The following is a 13,794-nucleotide window of genomic DNA, read 5'->3' as shown; positions in this document are numbered from 1 at the left end:
CGAGGTCATTTATGGTTCCTCGTTGTGGCACATCGGAACTGGCGGTCAATGAGTTGAGCATCTTACCCTGTTCCTATGAGGGCATCGTTGAGTACTTCCAAGTGCCCGTCGTGTTCCTCCTCATCTGAACAGATCCGGTGTATGCGGAGGGCTTGCCCATAGGGGATGGCTGTTTTAATATGTTTCGGGTGGAAGCTGGAGAAGTGTACAGTTATCTGTGGGTTTGCAGTACAGTGAGGTGCCCATTTGATTAAAAATCAGTCTGACTATTGTGGCACAGTCTCACACAGGGCACCTCACACCTTCAATGCATTATCAGGGCCGACATGACACCAATTGTTGAAGTTCACTTGAGAATGTAACTTTTTAAAAGAAAAGTTTTGCGATTTACATGTGAAAGAACTGAAACCAACATGGTCATTCTAAAAGATGAGAGACTGTCAATATATAATTTCAGTTACATCACACTGTAAACTTTCACTATAAATTCTGTGTCTTACAATGTTATACTCCACAACCACCTGATGAAGGAGCAGCATTCCGCAAGCCAGTGCTTCCAAATAAACCTGTTGGACGATAACTTGGTGTTGTGATTTTTAACTTTGTACACCCCAGTCCAACACTGACATCTCCAAATTTTGAATCAAATACAACTCTTCCTCAGAGCTGAAAAGGGTTGGGAAAAATGGTGGATTTTATACTTTTGACAGAGGCAGAGGAGGAAGAATGGTGTGGAGGTGCAGAGGTGCATAAGACAAAGGCATTGCTAATGGGGGTGAAAGAGAAGTAGACGTGGAAACTAGCTGCCAATTAAGTGGTGAAATGGGTTCTCTTAGCCATAATTCCCCTCAAGGTGTTTCAATCAAGTTGCTCTTCCAAACTCCAGGTGATGCAAGTTTGGCCTGTACAACTTTTCCTCACTAGACAACCCTTTCATTTCAGGTGCAGTCAAGTAAACCTCCTGAGTATCTACTCTAAGCATTCTTGAAGATCAAGACCATTTCTCAATTTTTCAAAATCCATAAAATATTGGGTCATTTAGTGAACCTCAAAACCAGCTTCCAACTCAAGAAATTATTCGAGTACAGTACTGTCCCCAAACACTTAGGGAAGATACAGCACGGAGTTAGAAACAGACTAAAGATCTCTCTACACCAAAGTTAGTAGAACAATTGCATCAATGTGATTTCATCATAAGCCAATGCCTTGGAATTAGAATAGAAAACAGACTGTCCATTGGTAAGAAACTGTAGGCAATTTTGTAAATGGCCAGGTTGACAGTGTTGCAAATGCCCTTGGTTACAGGGTACCTTCAACCACCAGAGTATTGTGGGCAAAGGGCTGGAGAACAATACATTACCAACTAAAACATCAGTAAGAGTGAGTATGGTTCTACAGAGGGAGTAATGGTAATGCATGACCTTGTTCATAGACTGGCTTTAAGCACCTCTCAAAACAGCTGTCAAATTTTAAAGGAAAAATCACATAATACATTTTATTAACGGATTAAAAATCCAAGGCATTAAAAAAACCACTATTGTACGATCTGCTGTTTAAACCTCCTTTACCATTTTGTTTTGTCCACGAGGGCTATGATTGTTGGGTCCAAAAGGACGAAGGAGAGAGTATCATTCATGTATAAACACCAGCCTCTAATGGGCTCCTACTCCAGCTTTCTTCAAGATCCGCTTGGCGACACAGTAATACTTCATATAAAACTGGCAACGCCATCCTCAGACTACAGTCCAGTTGATTCTGGGCACTGATTATTCTATTTTTTGTCCTCTTTCTCAGCATCTAAAAGTGCAGAGCGGATGCCAAGTTTCTTCAGTTCCTCCACGAGGTCCCCATTCTGATGCATCTGTAGTAGGATATCACAACCACCCACAAATTCACCGTCAAAGTAGATCTGAGGTATTGTCGGCCAGTTGGAATAGTTTTTAATACCTGTTTCAGACAAAACAAATAACGAATGAATAAACGAACGAAGAGTTTATCAAGTTCCTCTATCCCGGTTTCCCGCTCCTTCCCCCGTCTCCAATAATTTCAAAGCTTTACCGCAAGCTTGGGTATTTGGACAATTAGGTATTTGGCCCCTTGAGCTTGCTCTGACATTCACAAGATTAATCATTAAATTCAAGTCCAGTTCCTATCCTATTCCCATATCCCTTGATTTTTTTTCAAATTTATTTGTGGGATATGTCTCTTGCTGGCTCAGCCAGCACATAAATGTCCTCTGAGCAATCAGGGATGGACAGTAAGTGTCAAGCACACCACTGCAGATGTGGAGTCACAAGTAGGCCAGGTAAGGGTGGCAGGTTTCTTTCTCCAAAAGAACATTAGAGAACCAGCTGGGTTTTCCTGAAAATTGCCAGTGATCACTTGAGCCTTAATTCAAGATTTTTAATATTTCAGAATACTGAATTCAAATATCATCATCTACTAGAGTGGGATTTTAACACAGATCCACAGAATATTACCCAGGTCTTTGGATTAAAAGTCTAGCAATAATATCACTAGGCCATTGCCTCCCCAACAACTTATCCATCTGAGCCTTAAATATATTCAATGTCTGAGCAGCCATGGGTCCTTGGGGTAGAGTATTTCAGAAGATTCAGGAAAGTCAAGGAATTCTATATCTTAGCCCAGAATTGTTATATCCTCAAAGTAGGCTTCCTAGCTCTGGATTCACTAACCAGGAGCAACAATGCTCAACATTTAGCATAAGCTTTTTAAAAAAAATTGTCTAAGTAAACTCTCTCTCAATTTTACCTTCACAATAAGATATCTTATTCTAAACTTCAGTGAGTACAAGCTCATTTTACTCAAAGTTGCTTGAAGAGACAATATTCTCAGTCTTTACTGCACTCTGACATCTTTCTCTCACTCCCACCACCCACTTTTCATTCTCACATTGCAACCCCTTTCAATAAACATACGTATGGGGTAAAACAACTTCATTCCACATACAAATTCCTGAGTATCCAGATTCAGTTGTTTCTCACCCATTCACTTTTTTGCCTTTTATTGAAAAAGATTTAGGTTTTTTTTTACAAAATTATAAAGTTACTATAAAATAGTATTACAATCTGAATTGAACTTATTGTCACGTGTACCAAGGTACAATGAAAACCTGTGTCTTGAGAGCAATACAGGAAGATCACAGAGTTAAATAGCATAAATAAGTAAATAATAGATAAACAGCAGCATAACAAAAACACAGGTACAGGTGAATACTAGGAGCTGAGTCTCTATTCAATATTCAAACAACAGTAGGGTAGAAACTGTTTCGAAACCGGCTAGTAGATGCATTCTATAGATGGGAGGTTGGCCTTTGTGATTGTCCAGGCCGAATTCCCACTCTCTGTAACAGTCTCTGACCTTGAATGGTACTGTTACCATACCAGGTAGCGATACATCCAGACAGAATGCCCTCGATGGTGCACCTATAAAAATTGGCAAGGGTATTCACCATCATGCCAAATTTCCTCAGCTGCCTGAGGAAGAGGAGACGTTGTTGGGCCTTTGTAACCAGTGCTTCCACAGGAGTCCAAGAAAGCTTGTTGTGGATGGCCACTCCCAGCAGCTTGACATTCTCCACTTGTTCCACCTCTGCCGAAAGTCAATAATGAGTTCCTTGGTTTTGTCGGCATTGACAGAGATTGTTCTCAGCGCACCATTTTTCCAGGTCCAAGAAGACCACTGCCAGTTGATCTGCGCATGCTCCGAGTGCACGGCCTGGTACTCCGTCTGGTCCCATCGCTTTCCTTGGGATTCACATGAAGGAAAACTGATCTGATCTCTGATGCAGTGACAGTTGGGATAGGTTCGTCAGGACTTGTCAGAATAGGTGTTACCGCTCTGTCAAACTTCTGCTCAAAGCGAGCATAGAAGGCATTGAGATGATCTGGGAGGGATGGGTCATCGTCTGCTATCTTGCACTGTCTCTTTTTAGAACCTGTGATGTCATTCAGTCCTTGCCATAGTCGGCGAGTGTCTGTCTGGGTCTCGAGTTTGGATCGGTATTGGTCCTTGCCTGTCTTAATGGCTCTGTGAAGGTCACACTTGGATTCCTTATATTTGAGTGGGTCTCCTGATCTGAAGGCCTCACACGTTTTTTTTTTTTTTAAAAAAAGCAGGTTCTGTATGTCCTAATTCATCCAGGGTTTCCTACTGGGTAACACCCGGATTGACTGACTTCCTCGGTATGCAGTCCTCCATACACTTGCTGATAAAGTCTGATGGTGGTAGCATACTTGTTCAAGGTACCTGCGGACTGCTTGAACACAACCCAACCAGCTGATCCCAGACAGCCCTGGAGTGGATCCTCTGCCTCCTCCAACCAGCACAGGACCTGTATCCACAGGGGGGGGGGGGGGGGGGGGGGTCTCCTGCTTGAGCTTTTGCCTACAAGCTGGGAGAAGCACAGCATTGTGGTCAGAGTTCCCCAAATGAGGGTGGGGGATGGACCAGTCAGCAACTTTCACAGTGGTGTAGCAGTAGTCTAAAATGTTTGGGCCCCTGGTGGGTCAGGTAATGTTCTGGTGGTACTTGGGCAACACCTTCCTTAGATTGGCTTGATTGAAGTCACCGGTTACAATAAACAGGGCCTCGGGGTATTCCATCTTCAGGGTGTTAGTGGGGGAGTACAGCACATCCAGAGCTTCCTCAACCTTTGCTTGTGGCAGTATGTACACAGTAGTTAGTAGTATAGCAGCGGGAAATTCCTGTGGTAGATAGAACGGGCAGCATTTGATGGTGAGAAATTCAAGATTTGGGGAGAAGGAGCAGCCCAGGGTTACAATGTGTGTTCATTACAAGTTGATTAAAGAGCAAACCCCTCCAATCTTTGTCTTACCAAGGATGCTGTATGGTCCATACAACAGATAGAAAATCCATCAGCCTGAAGTGCACAGTCAGGAATGGATGGGCTGAACCAGGTTTCTGTGAAGCAGAGTGCACAGCAGTCCTACAGTTCACGCTGGAAGCTGAGCCATGATCTAAAAATTTGTCCATCTTGTTCTCCAGAGATTGTACATTTGTTAGGAGTAAGTTGGGGTGTGGGTGGAGTCTCCGTCTTACTAGCAGGCCACCCTGCTTCCTTGCAGGTTTCTTACATTTGAGTGGTCTGGATTGTGACTGCTTCCAGTTAATCTTAATGCTATAACAACAATAATGAACTACTACTCTACTTCACAAACACAAGAAAATAAATCCACCCATACCACAATTCAAAAAAAAAGGAAACAAAAACTAAACCAAATTAAAGTAGATTGAACTAAATTAAATTACAGCACTCAGCGCAACACCAAATCTCCCCATCCTAGGAGAATCAGTTGGCATACCCATATTTATTTGGGATTCTTCCTCTCAAGGGCCCCCAGCCCAGCAGACACAGCCCTCATGGTTACACAAAGACCCTAATCAATATAGCCAACAAGCCTGTTCATATAATTCAAAGAGGGCTGCCATGTCATACAAAAGCGTTCCGTTTTCTGGTGCACCATACTTGAAAGGAAGTCTAGGGGGATATGTTCCATAACTAACCTATGCCATCCCAAAAGTCCTAGGGGATTTTCCAATACCCAGCTGATCAATGTTCTTCCTCACATAATATGAAAGAACATTAAAAAACAGTTTCTTCCCATGCACATCTAACAAGGGCAAATTCGGCAGAGCCAAGTGGAGGGACACTGAATCTACCTTGACCTCTGTCCCCAAGATCCCTTCCAAAACACTCACTCTTGTTGGGGCACTATATAGCAACAATATCTGTTTTACATTTGAGACACATCGGAGGCATTCCTTTTTAAAGTTTCACAAGCCCCTCTGGAGAACCTTCAGGTGCACATCCTATTACAAATTGACATCTTCCTCACATTTTCCCAAATGTCTCCCCATGCTTCTGACAAGATCTCCACCCAAAATTCCTGAGTCCAGATCCCACAGAGCCGTTCAATGTCCTTCAAGGCACTACCTCTTAGTAAGTGGTAGAGGGTCCCAATCAAGAGAATACTTGTGGACCGAAGTACTCTCCTCTCCACATCAGACTTATAGGGATTAACCAGTAATGTAGTCTTTTTCGGTATAAAGTCCCCAATCTGAAAATAATGAAAGGCGGTCCCTACTGGACAATTCACATTTCTGGCTCAGCTGATTGAAAGACATCATGATCTCCCCCTCAAATGAGACTCCCAAATAGGAAACTCCTCTAGACTCCCCAGAACCAAGAGCCAGAATCCACTGATTCTGGTCGAAATCCTGGCATTCCTGGGAGTAGGAAGGGAAGTTTTATATAAATTGCCCTCACTTTGTCACATCATTCTCCACACTTTAACCGTGTTAAGGACAATCGGGTTTTTGCAATGCTCCATAACAGCCCTCATCTTGTCCATAAACTAATTAATAAGGGGGTAATTTTGACTGGGAGGCCTCCATGTCCAGCCAAACTGACCTTGGGTCCTGGCAAGCCTAATCATTCACATAGGATAATAGTGAACTTATTTGATATTTCATGAAATCTGGAAAGTCCAAGCACCTCCCCCACCAAATCCCCTATATTAAAGCTTGCTAAATTGCAGCTTCTAAGAGGTCACCAGTTATGACACCAGCAGAAACAACCAGCTGTTAAGTCTCCCTAATGCTTGCCTAGGTAGCATCAGAGGGCCATGTGATTGTAAGCTTCAGAGGCTTCTTCCTCCAGTTTGCACATGGCCTTGTGTTAATGGTGGAGGCGGCCCAGGATGGACATGCCATTGGGGGAGTTCAAATGGATGGCGACGAGAAGATAGAGTTGATTGGAGCGTACAGACCATAAACATTCCTTGAACTTCTCTGCGACTTTGCACTCAGTTTCTCTGATGTAGAGGAGACCACAGATACAATAAAGTCAGGTTGGACAAAGAAAGCTAACGTCAAGTCTAAATGACTTTATGGGAGGTGAAGTAAAGTCACTTCACTTCAGCTCTGATGAAAAATTGTCTAGAATTGAAACATCAGCTTTCTCTCTCCATGGATGCTGGCTAACCCGCTATGATCTCCAGCATTTGTTGCTTTCAGTATAGACTCCAACGTCTACAGTAAATTGCTCCTACAGAATGTCTGTGGTCTGACTAGTAAGTTTGCAAATACAACAAAGATTGGGGCAGCTGCAATAGTGTGGAGGATTGCCAGAGGATACAGCAGGAAACAGATAATCTGGAAACTTAGATGGAGAAATGGCAAATAGAATTTAATCTGGGTAAGTGCAAAATGATGCATTTTAGAAGATCTAATGCAGGAGAGAAGTATACAGTAAATAGCAGAACCCTTAGAAACATTAACAAAAGGGGATCTAGGCTTACAGGTCCAGAGTTCCCTGATAGTGGCAGCAGAAGTGGATAAGGTGGTCATGAAGGCATATGGCATTCTTGCCTTTGTAGTGGTCAGGGTTGGGTATAAAAATTAGCACTCCCCCTCCCACTCCACCGAGGATATGCAGGTCATTGGACTCATCCACCGCCAAACCACAACAACCCGACGGTCGGAGGAGGAGCGTCTTATCTTCCGACTGGGAACCCTCCAACCGCAGGGGATGAACTTGGACTTCACCAGTTTCTTCATCCCCCCTCCCCCCACCTTGTCTCAGCCGGATCCCTCCAGCCCGGCACCGCCTCCCTGACCTTCAGTCGTCTTCTTGACCTCTCTGCCTCCATCCTACTCCGACCTATCACCCTCACCTTGACCTCTTTCCACCTATCACATTTCCAACGCCCCTCCTCCAAGTCCCTCCTCCCTACCTTTTATCTTCTCCTGCTGAACACTCTCTGCTCATTCCTGAAGAAGGGCCTGTGCCCGAAACGTCAAATCTCCTGTTCCCTGGATGCTGCCTGACCTGCTGTGCTGTTCCAGCAATAAAGTTTCAACTTTGATCTCCAGCATCTGCAGACCTCACTTTCTCCTATAAAAATTAGCAGGTTATGTTGCAGCTGTATAGACTTGGCATATTGCATATAGTTCTGGATTAGTGGTGCTGGAAGAGCACAGCAGTTCAGGCAGCATCCAAGGAGCAGCGAAATCGACGCTTCGGGCAAAAGCCCTTCATCAGGAATAAAGGCAGAGAGCCTGAAGCGTGGAGAGATAAGCTAGACGGGGGTGGGGAGAAAGTAGCATAGAGTACAATAGGTGAGTGGGGGAGGGGATGAAGGTGATAGGTCAGGGAGGAGAGGGTGGAGTGGATAGGTGGAAAAGGAGCTAGGCAGGTCGGACAAGTCCGGACAAGTCAAGGGGATAGTGCGGAGCTGGAAGTTTGGAACTAGGGTGAGGTGGGGGAAGGGGAAATGAGGAAACTGTTGAAGTCCACATTGATGCCCTGGGGTTGAAGTGTTCCGAGGCAGAAGATGAGGCGTTCTTCCTCCAGGCATCTGGTGGTGAGGGAGCGACGGTGAAGGAGGCCCAGGACCTCCATGTCCTCGGCAGAGTGGGAGGAGGAGTTGAAATGTTGGGCCACGGGGCAGTGTGGTTGATTGGTGCGGGTGTCCCGGAGGTGTTTCCTAAAGCGCTCTGCTTGGAGGCGCCCAGTCTCCCCAATGTAGAGGAGACTGCATCGGGAGCAATGGATACAATAAATGATATTAGTGGATGTGCAGGTAAAACTTTGATGGATGTGGTAGGCTCCTTTAGGGCCTTGGATAGAGGTGAGGGAGGTGGTGTGGGCGCAGGTTTTACAGTTCCTGCAGTAGCAGGGGAAGGTGCCAGGATGGGAGGGTGGGTATAGGGGGGCATGGACCTGACCAGGTAGTCACGGAGGGAACGGTCTTTGCGAAGGCAGAAAGGGGTAGGGAGGGAAATATATCCCTGGTGGTGGCCTCCTTCACCGTCGCTCCCTCACCACCAGATGCCTGGAGGAAGAACGCCTCATCTTCTGCCTCGGAACACTTCAACCCCAGGGCATCAATGTGGACTTCAACAGTTTCCTCATTTCCCCTTCCCCCACCTCACCCTAGTTCCAAACTTCCAGCTCCGCACTGTCCCCTTGACTTGTCCGGACTTGTCCGACCTGCCTAGCTCCTTTTCCACCTATCCACTCCACCCTCTCCTCCCTGACCTATCACCTTCATCCCCTCCCCCACTCACCTATTGTACTCTATGCTACTTTCTCTAGCTTATCTCGCCACACTTCAGGCTCTCGCCTTTATTCCTGATGAAGGGCTTTTGCCCAAAACATCGATTTCGCTGCTCCTTGGATGCTGCCTGAACTGCTGTGCTCTTCCAGCACCACTAATCCAGAATCTGGTTTCCAGCATCTGCAGTCATTGTTTTTAACCATATTGCATATAGTTCCAATTGTCACACCATAGAAAGGTTGTAGAGGCTTTGAAGAGGATATAGTAAAAGGCTTACAAGGATATTGCTTGGTTTGGAGGATATTAACTTGGAGAGATTCAACAAGTTTGGTTTGTTTTCACTTGAACATCAAAAGCCGAGGTGCGACCTGACAATTGGAATAGAAAATTGGATAGAATGGATTAGGGGAGAGTCTTTTTTCCCCCCCAGGGTAGAAATGTTAATTACTAGGTTAAAAATCACAACACCAGGTTATAGTCCAACAGGTTTAATTGGAAGCACAGTAGCTTTCGGAGCGACGCTACTTCATCAGGTGATTGACAATCACCCGATGGAGCAGCACTCCGAGAGCTAGTGTGCTTCCAATTAAACCTGTTGGACTATAACCTGATGTGTGATTTTTAACATTGTACACTCCAGTCCAACACCGACATCTCCAAATCAATTATTAGATCAGTGTGTGGTGAAATGAGGAAGTTTAAAAGGAGATGTGAGTTTTTCAAAACAAAACGCAGCGGATAGCAAGCACCTGTAATGCACTGTCAGAGGTGTTGGTAGAAGCAGATATGCATTTAAGAGACATTTTGGCAGATACAAGAACAGGCAGAGAATAGAGGGATATGATCGGATGGCAGCAAAAGGCTTTTAGTTTAGAAAGGCATTGTATTGGTGCAGTCTTAGTAGGTCAAATGGCCTGTTCCTGTGCTGTACTGTTCTTTGTTGGTTCCCCTTTATCTAACTCGTTGGTTACACCTTTTAAAAGCAAATTTATGCAACATGATATCCCTTTCCTGAAACCATGACAACACTGCCCAATCCTAGGTACAGCAAACGTTTATTAACCCAGTCCAAAAACAAAGAGGCTGAATAGTCTTGTGCTGTCTTCCCTGGAAGCAGAGACGGAGAGGTGACGTTATAGAGGTTTATAAAACCATGAAGGACATTGATAGGGTAAGTAGACAAGGTCTTTTCCCTGGGGTGGGGAAGTCCAGAAATAGGGTGTATAGATTTAGGGTGAGGAGATAGATATAAAAAAAAAAGGGACAATTTTTTCCTCGCAAAGGGTGGTATATATATGGAATGAGCTGCCAGAGGAAGTGGTGGAGGCTGGTACAATTACAGCATTTAAAAGGCATCTGCATGGGTATATAAATCATGACAGTTGCAAAGGATATGGGCCAAGTTTCCGTGCTGCACATCTCTGGGATCCTATGACCTCTTGGACCAGGAGTGTACTGGTTGATTAAGAGGTTCATACAATCAATGTAAAAACACACATTAAGTGATAGAACTATAATGTGGGGCCATATAAACATCACATCGCTGTAGTTCACTCAACCTGTTCAGGCGTAACGACAAGCCTGAAAAGATGCTTCTATAAACCTATCACAGAAGCCCTCTGCCCAATCATATTACAAATTAAGTTTTTTCAAACTGGAGTGCAAAGACCATCATCTTTCATAACTCTGACCTTTGCAATAGCTGAGAACTATGTACACATGTTAATAACTCCAACCAACTATGTGACGGGCAAAAGACATCCTGTTTCACACATAGCATTAACTGGGGCAATAAAAAGCTACTTCCTATTGGCACCGCCTGTGATGGGTTTCAACCCCAAGGCCCCCAATCTGCAACTACCTGCTGTTACTGTCACTAATTTCAGATTTCGCACTCTTGAACCGGATAAGGAAGCAGTGATGGGATTAACATGAAATTACATCATGTCTCTAGCACATTTAATTATCCCAAGCTGGAAATGAACCACATCTCCATTAGGTCATACATTTCACATGCTCATAGTGTTCTGAGAAATAATATTTGGAATGCACTTTGAATCAGGAGATTGCGACAGGCTGTCCCATGTTTTAGGAACTTGCTCTGCGTCAAATCATTGCAACATCCATCAATATAATACTGTCTAGCCTCAAAAATTAAAATTGGCAGTGAAAGATACTACAATAAAACATATTACCTCCTTCTAGTTATGTGGGGAAATCACAATTCAGTTACTAATTGCACATTTCACTGATAAAAATACTAGAGTTTCTTCATAGTTCAGACCTTTGACACTGAGAAGAACCTATACATTCCTTCAGAACAGAATTGATCTCAGTTACTCTGGCTTCTCAAGTCTGATCAGTGGAGTTTGAGGCATGGCTCTCTCCAATTACAAACCTCCAGTTTGAAGGAAACTTTTATTTATACGGTGCTTTCACAAACATTGTAGGTTATAGAATCGTACAAGCACAAAAGGAGCCTTTCAGCCCATTAATTCTGCATTACCAAAAGTATACTACCACCTCCACTAGTCCCATACTTTTGACTGTTATGACACTTCCAAGTTATCATCCAAGTACTTGTTGAAGGTTGCAAGGTTTCTTGCCTCAACTACTGGCCCAGGCAGCTTCCAGACCCTCACCATCCTCTGGGTGAAAGCGATTTTCTTCAACCCTCACCCCAAAACCTCCTGCTTTTCTCCATACAATCACTCCTTTTCATTATTGACTCTTCAACTAATGGGGAACAGAGTCTCAAAACTCTCCACAGCATTGTGGAAGTCACTGTAAGTAAGAAATGCAGCGACCAATCTGTGAACAGCATGCTCTCAAGCAGCAATGCGATAATAACCAGTTGTTATCTCTTCATGTGATGGCACTCCTGTTTTTCAGAGTGCCATGGGACTACAGCCCACCAAGGTCCCACCCCTCACCTACCAGCCCTGCCTCCCCAATTTCCCCTCCCCTCCCCTCAACCACAAGCTCCCCCCCCCTCCCCTTCGAGACCTCCCCCGCCACCAAATGCCTCCCCTCCCCCACATCCTCCCCATCCAGTCCCCCCACAGGCCCACCTACACCCCTCCCCCACCTTGCCGAATCTCCTGGTCCTCCAGCACGTTGTAGGATCCGTAGTCCTCCACCCCATGCATCCTCAGGATCTGGACTACAGCGTTACTGAATCCGCACATGGGCTGCGCCGGGGTGCCCTTGATGAAAACCACCACCTTGTCCTTCTTCACCAGACCCTCCAGCCGCTTGCGGGTCGCGGCCGCCACGGCGGCGCTGCCCGTCCCCTCACCATCCCCGGTGCCGGTGCTGCCGCCGCTTCCTCCTCCGCCCACCGCACCCTCGCTCAGATCCCGCCTGGGGCCCTGCACCACCGCCCTCCGCGCTGCAGTCCTACACGATATCCTCAACAACGAGAACATGTCTATCCCGCAGTGGAGGTGCCGCTCTGTTTCTCCCTCCTCAGTCAGCGGCCTCAAGGGACAACACCCCACTTGACACCCATTGGCTGGTATGACTATGACCTCCGCCCCTGTCCTTAAATCCCATTGGTTGTTCACCACATCACTCGGTGAGCGCGGACACCTATTGATTGTTGTGTCTGTCCATCAAACACTGCGCCCAATAGGCGAGGCGGATATCTGATTCCCGCCCACTTACCCCATGATTGTTAATAACCGGAACATCTTAAAATATAAATCGTATCTGCCACCTTCATTAAAAAATACAATCAAATAAAGAAGTCGTGGATCCAAGTTCTTCGTTTTTTGTACAAAGATATAGGTAATGGCCGTCCTCGCAGTCTCTGATTGGATTATTGTAGGACAGTAGGCGGGCTGTAATTGGACGAGTGTCATGTCAATCTGAGTGGTCGGGATCTGTATCCGGGGTCAAGGTCACTGTGTTCGATGCGGTAGCCGGTTTTAAATCGGTCGCTGCTTGTTTCTCGGTAAGGCTGGAGGTAGGGCGAGAGTTTGCCTTGGACAGGATGGAGAAGGGAAAAGGGCAGAGTAGACTAGTGTCCGCCGCTCCCCTGAGGTGGTCCCAATCCCGGATTCATCCCCTGACAACGGCTGCCGCAGTTCTCCGGTCCCCATAGCAACCGCCCTCGTTGCTCTGCCCGGTTCCTATGGTAACCGTCCCCCTTCCATTTGGGTTTATGCCTCCTTCCAGCCTCCCTCCAAAACATTCTTCATGGGAACAGGAGAAGACCATTCTGCCCCAAATTGAGCCTGATCTGCCATCCAACCCAGTGAAACATTGTGGCATCGCAGGAGGCTATTTGGGTCAATAAGCCTACGTGGCATAGAAACACTTTCGGCTAATCTCGTCCATGCCGACTAGGTTTCTGAAACTGAAAAAGTCCCATTTGCCTGGGTTTGGCCTATATACCTTTAACCCTTTCCTATTCATGCACCTGTCCAAATGGCTCGCTTTTGGTAGCCCTGTGATTCCTTGATCCCATCAGATGCTTTTTGAGTTTTGTTTCAAAGCCATAATTCCCTGAGACAATGCATTCCAGATCATAACCCACCTGTTATTTTCTTATAAATTGTCTGACGTCGCATTTGGTGGGTTCTATTGATAATCGCTTTAATCACTGTAGTGGGCCTTTCTGTCAACAAGAATAGTTTCTGTCATCTGTGATCTTCAGATCTCTCATGAATTTGAAATTCTATTGAAT

At 45.4% G+C, this 13,794-nt stretch overlaps 2 protein-coding genes across 2 annotated transcripts in view; one reads left to right on the top strand and one right to left on the bottom strand.

The window, feature by feature from the left end:
- Positions 1-1,462: 1,462 nt before the first annotated feature.
- glrx5 (glutaredoxin 5 homolog (S. cerevisiae)) lies at positions 1,463-12,581 on the bottom strand. The gene is made up of 2 exons (XM_043696886.2): positions 12,193-12,581; positions 1,463-1,947 (listed from the first exon to the last, which is right to left on the bottom strand). Exons 1-2 carry the CDS (start codon positions 12,530-12,532, stop codon positions 1,772-1,774), a joined length of 516 nt encoding a protein of 171 aa, XP_043552821.2. The 5' UTR covers positions 12,533-12,581; the 3' UTR covers positions 1,463-1,771.
- A 396-nt stretch (positions 12,582-12,977) lies between these two features.
- Positions 12,978-13,794, top strand: part of gstz1 (glutathione S-transferase zeta 1) — a 46,395-nt gene continuing 45,578 nt past the window's right edge. Inside the window, exon 1 of the mRNA XM_087989557.1 lies at positions 12,978-13,059. The gene's annotated coding sequence lies outside the window, so the exon portion shown is untranslated. The remainder of the gene's footprint in view (positions 13,060-13,794) is intronic.

Source organism: Chiloscyllium plagiosum, unplaced genomic scaffold, assembly GCF_037043375.1.
Source record: "Chiloscyllium plagiosum isolate Xiang-an unplaced genomic scaffold, Cpla_swu_hap1 HiC_scaffold_8, whole genome shotgun sequence".
Taxonomy (NCBI): domain Eukaryota; kingdom Metazoa; phylum Chordata; class Chondrichthyes; order Orectolobiformes; family Hemiscylliidae; genus Chiloscyllium; species Chiloscyllium plagiosum.
This window is presented reverse-complemented; position numbering and strand designations above follow the sequence as displayed.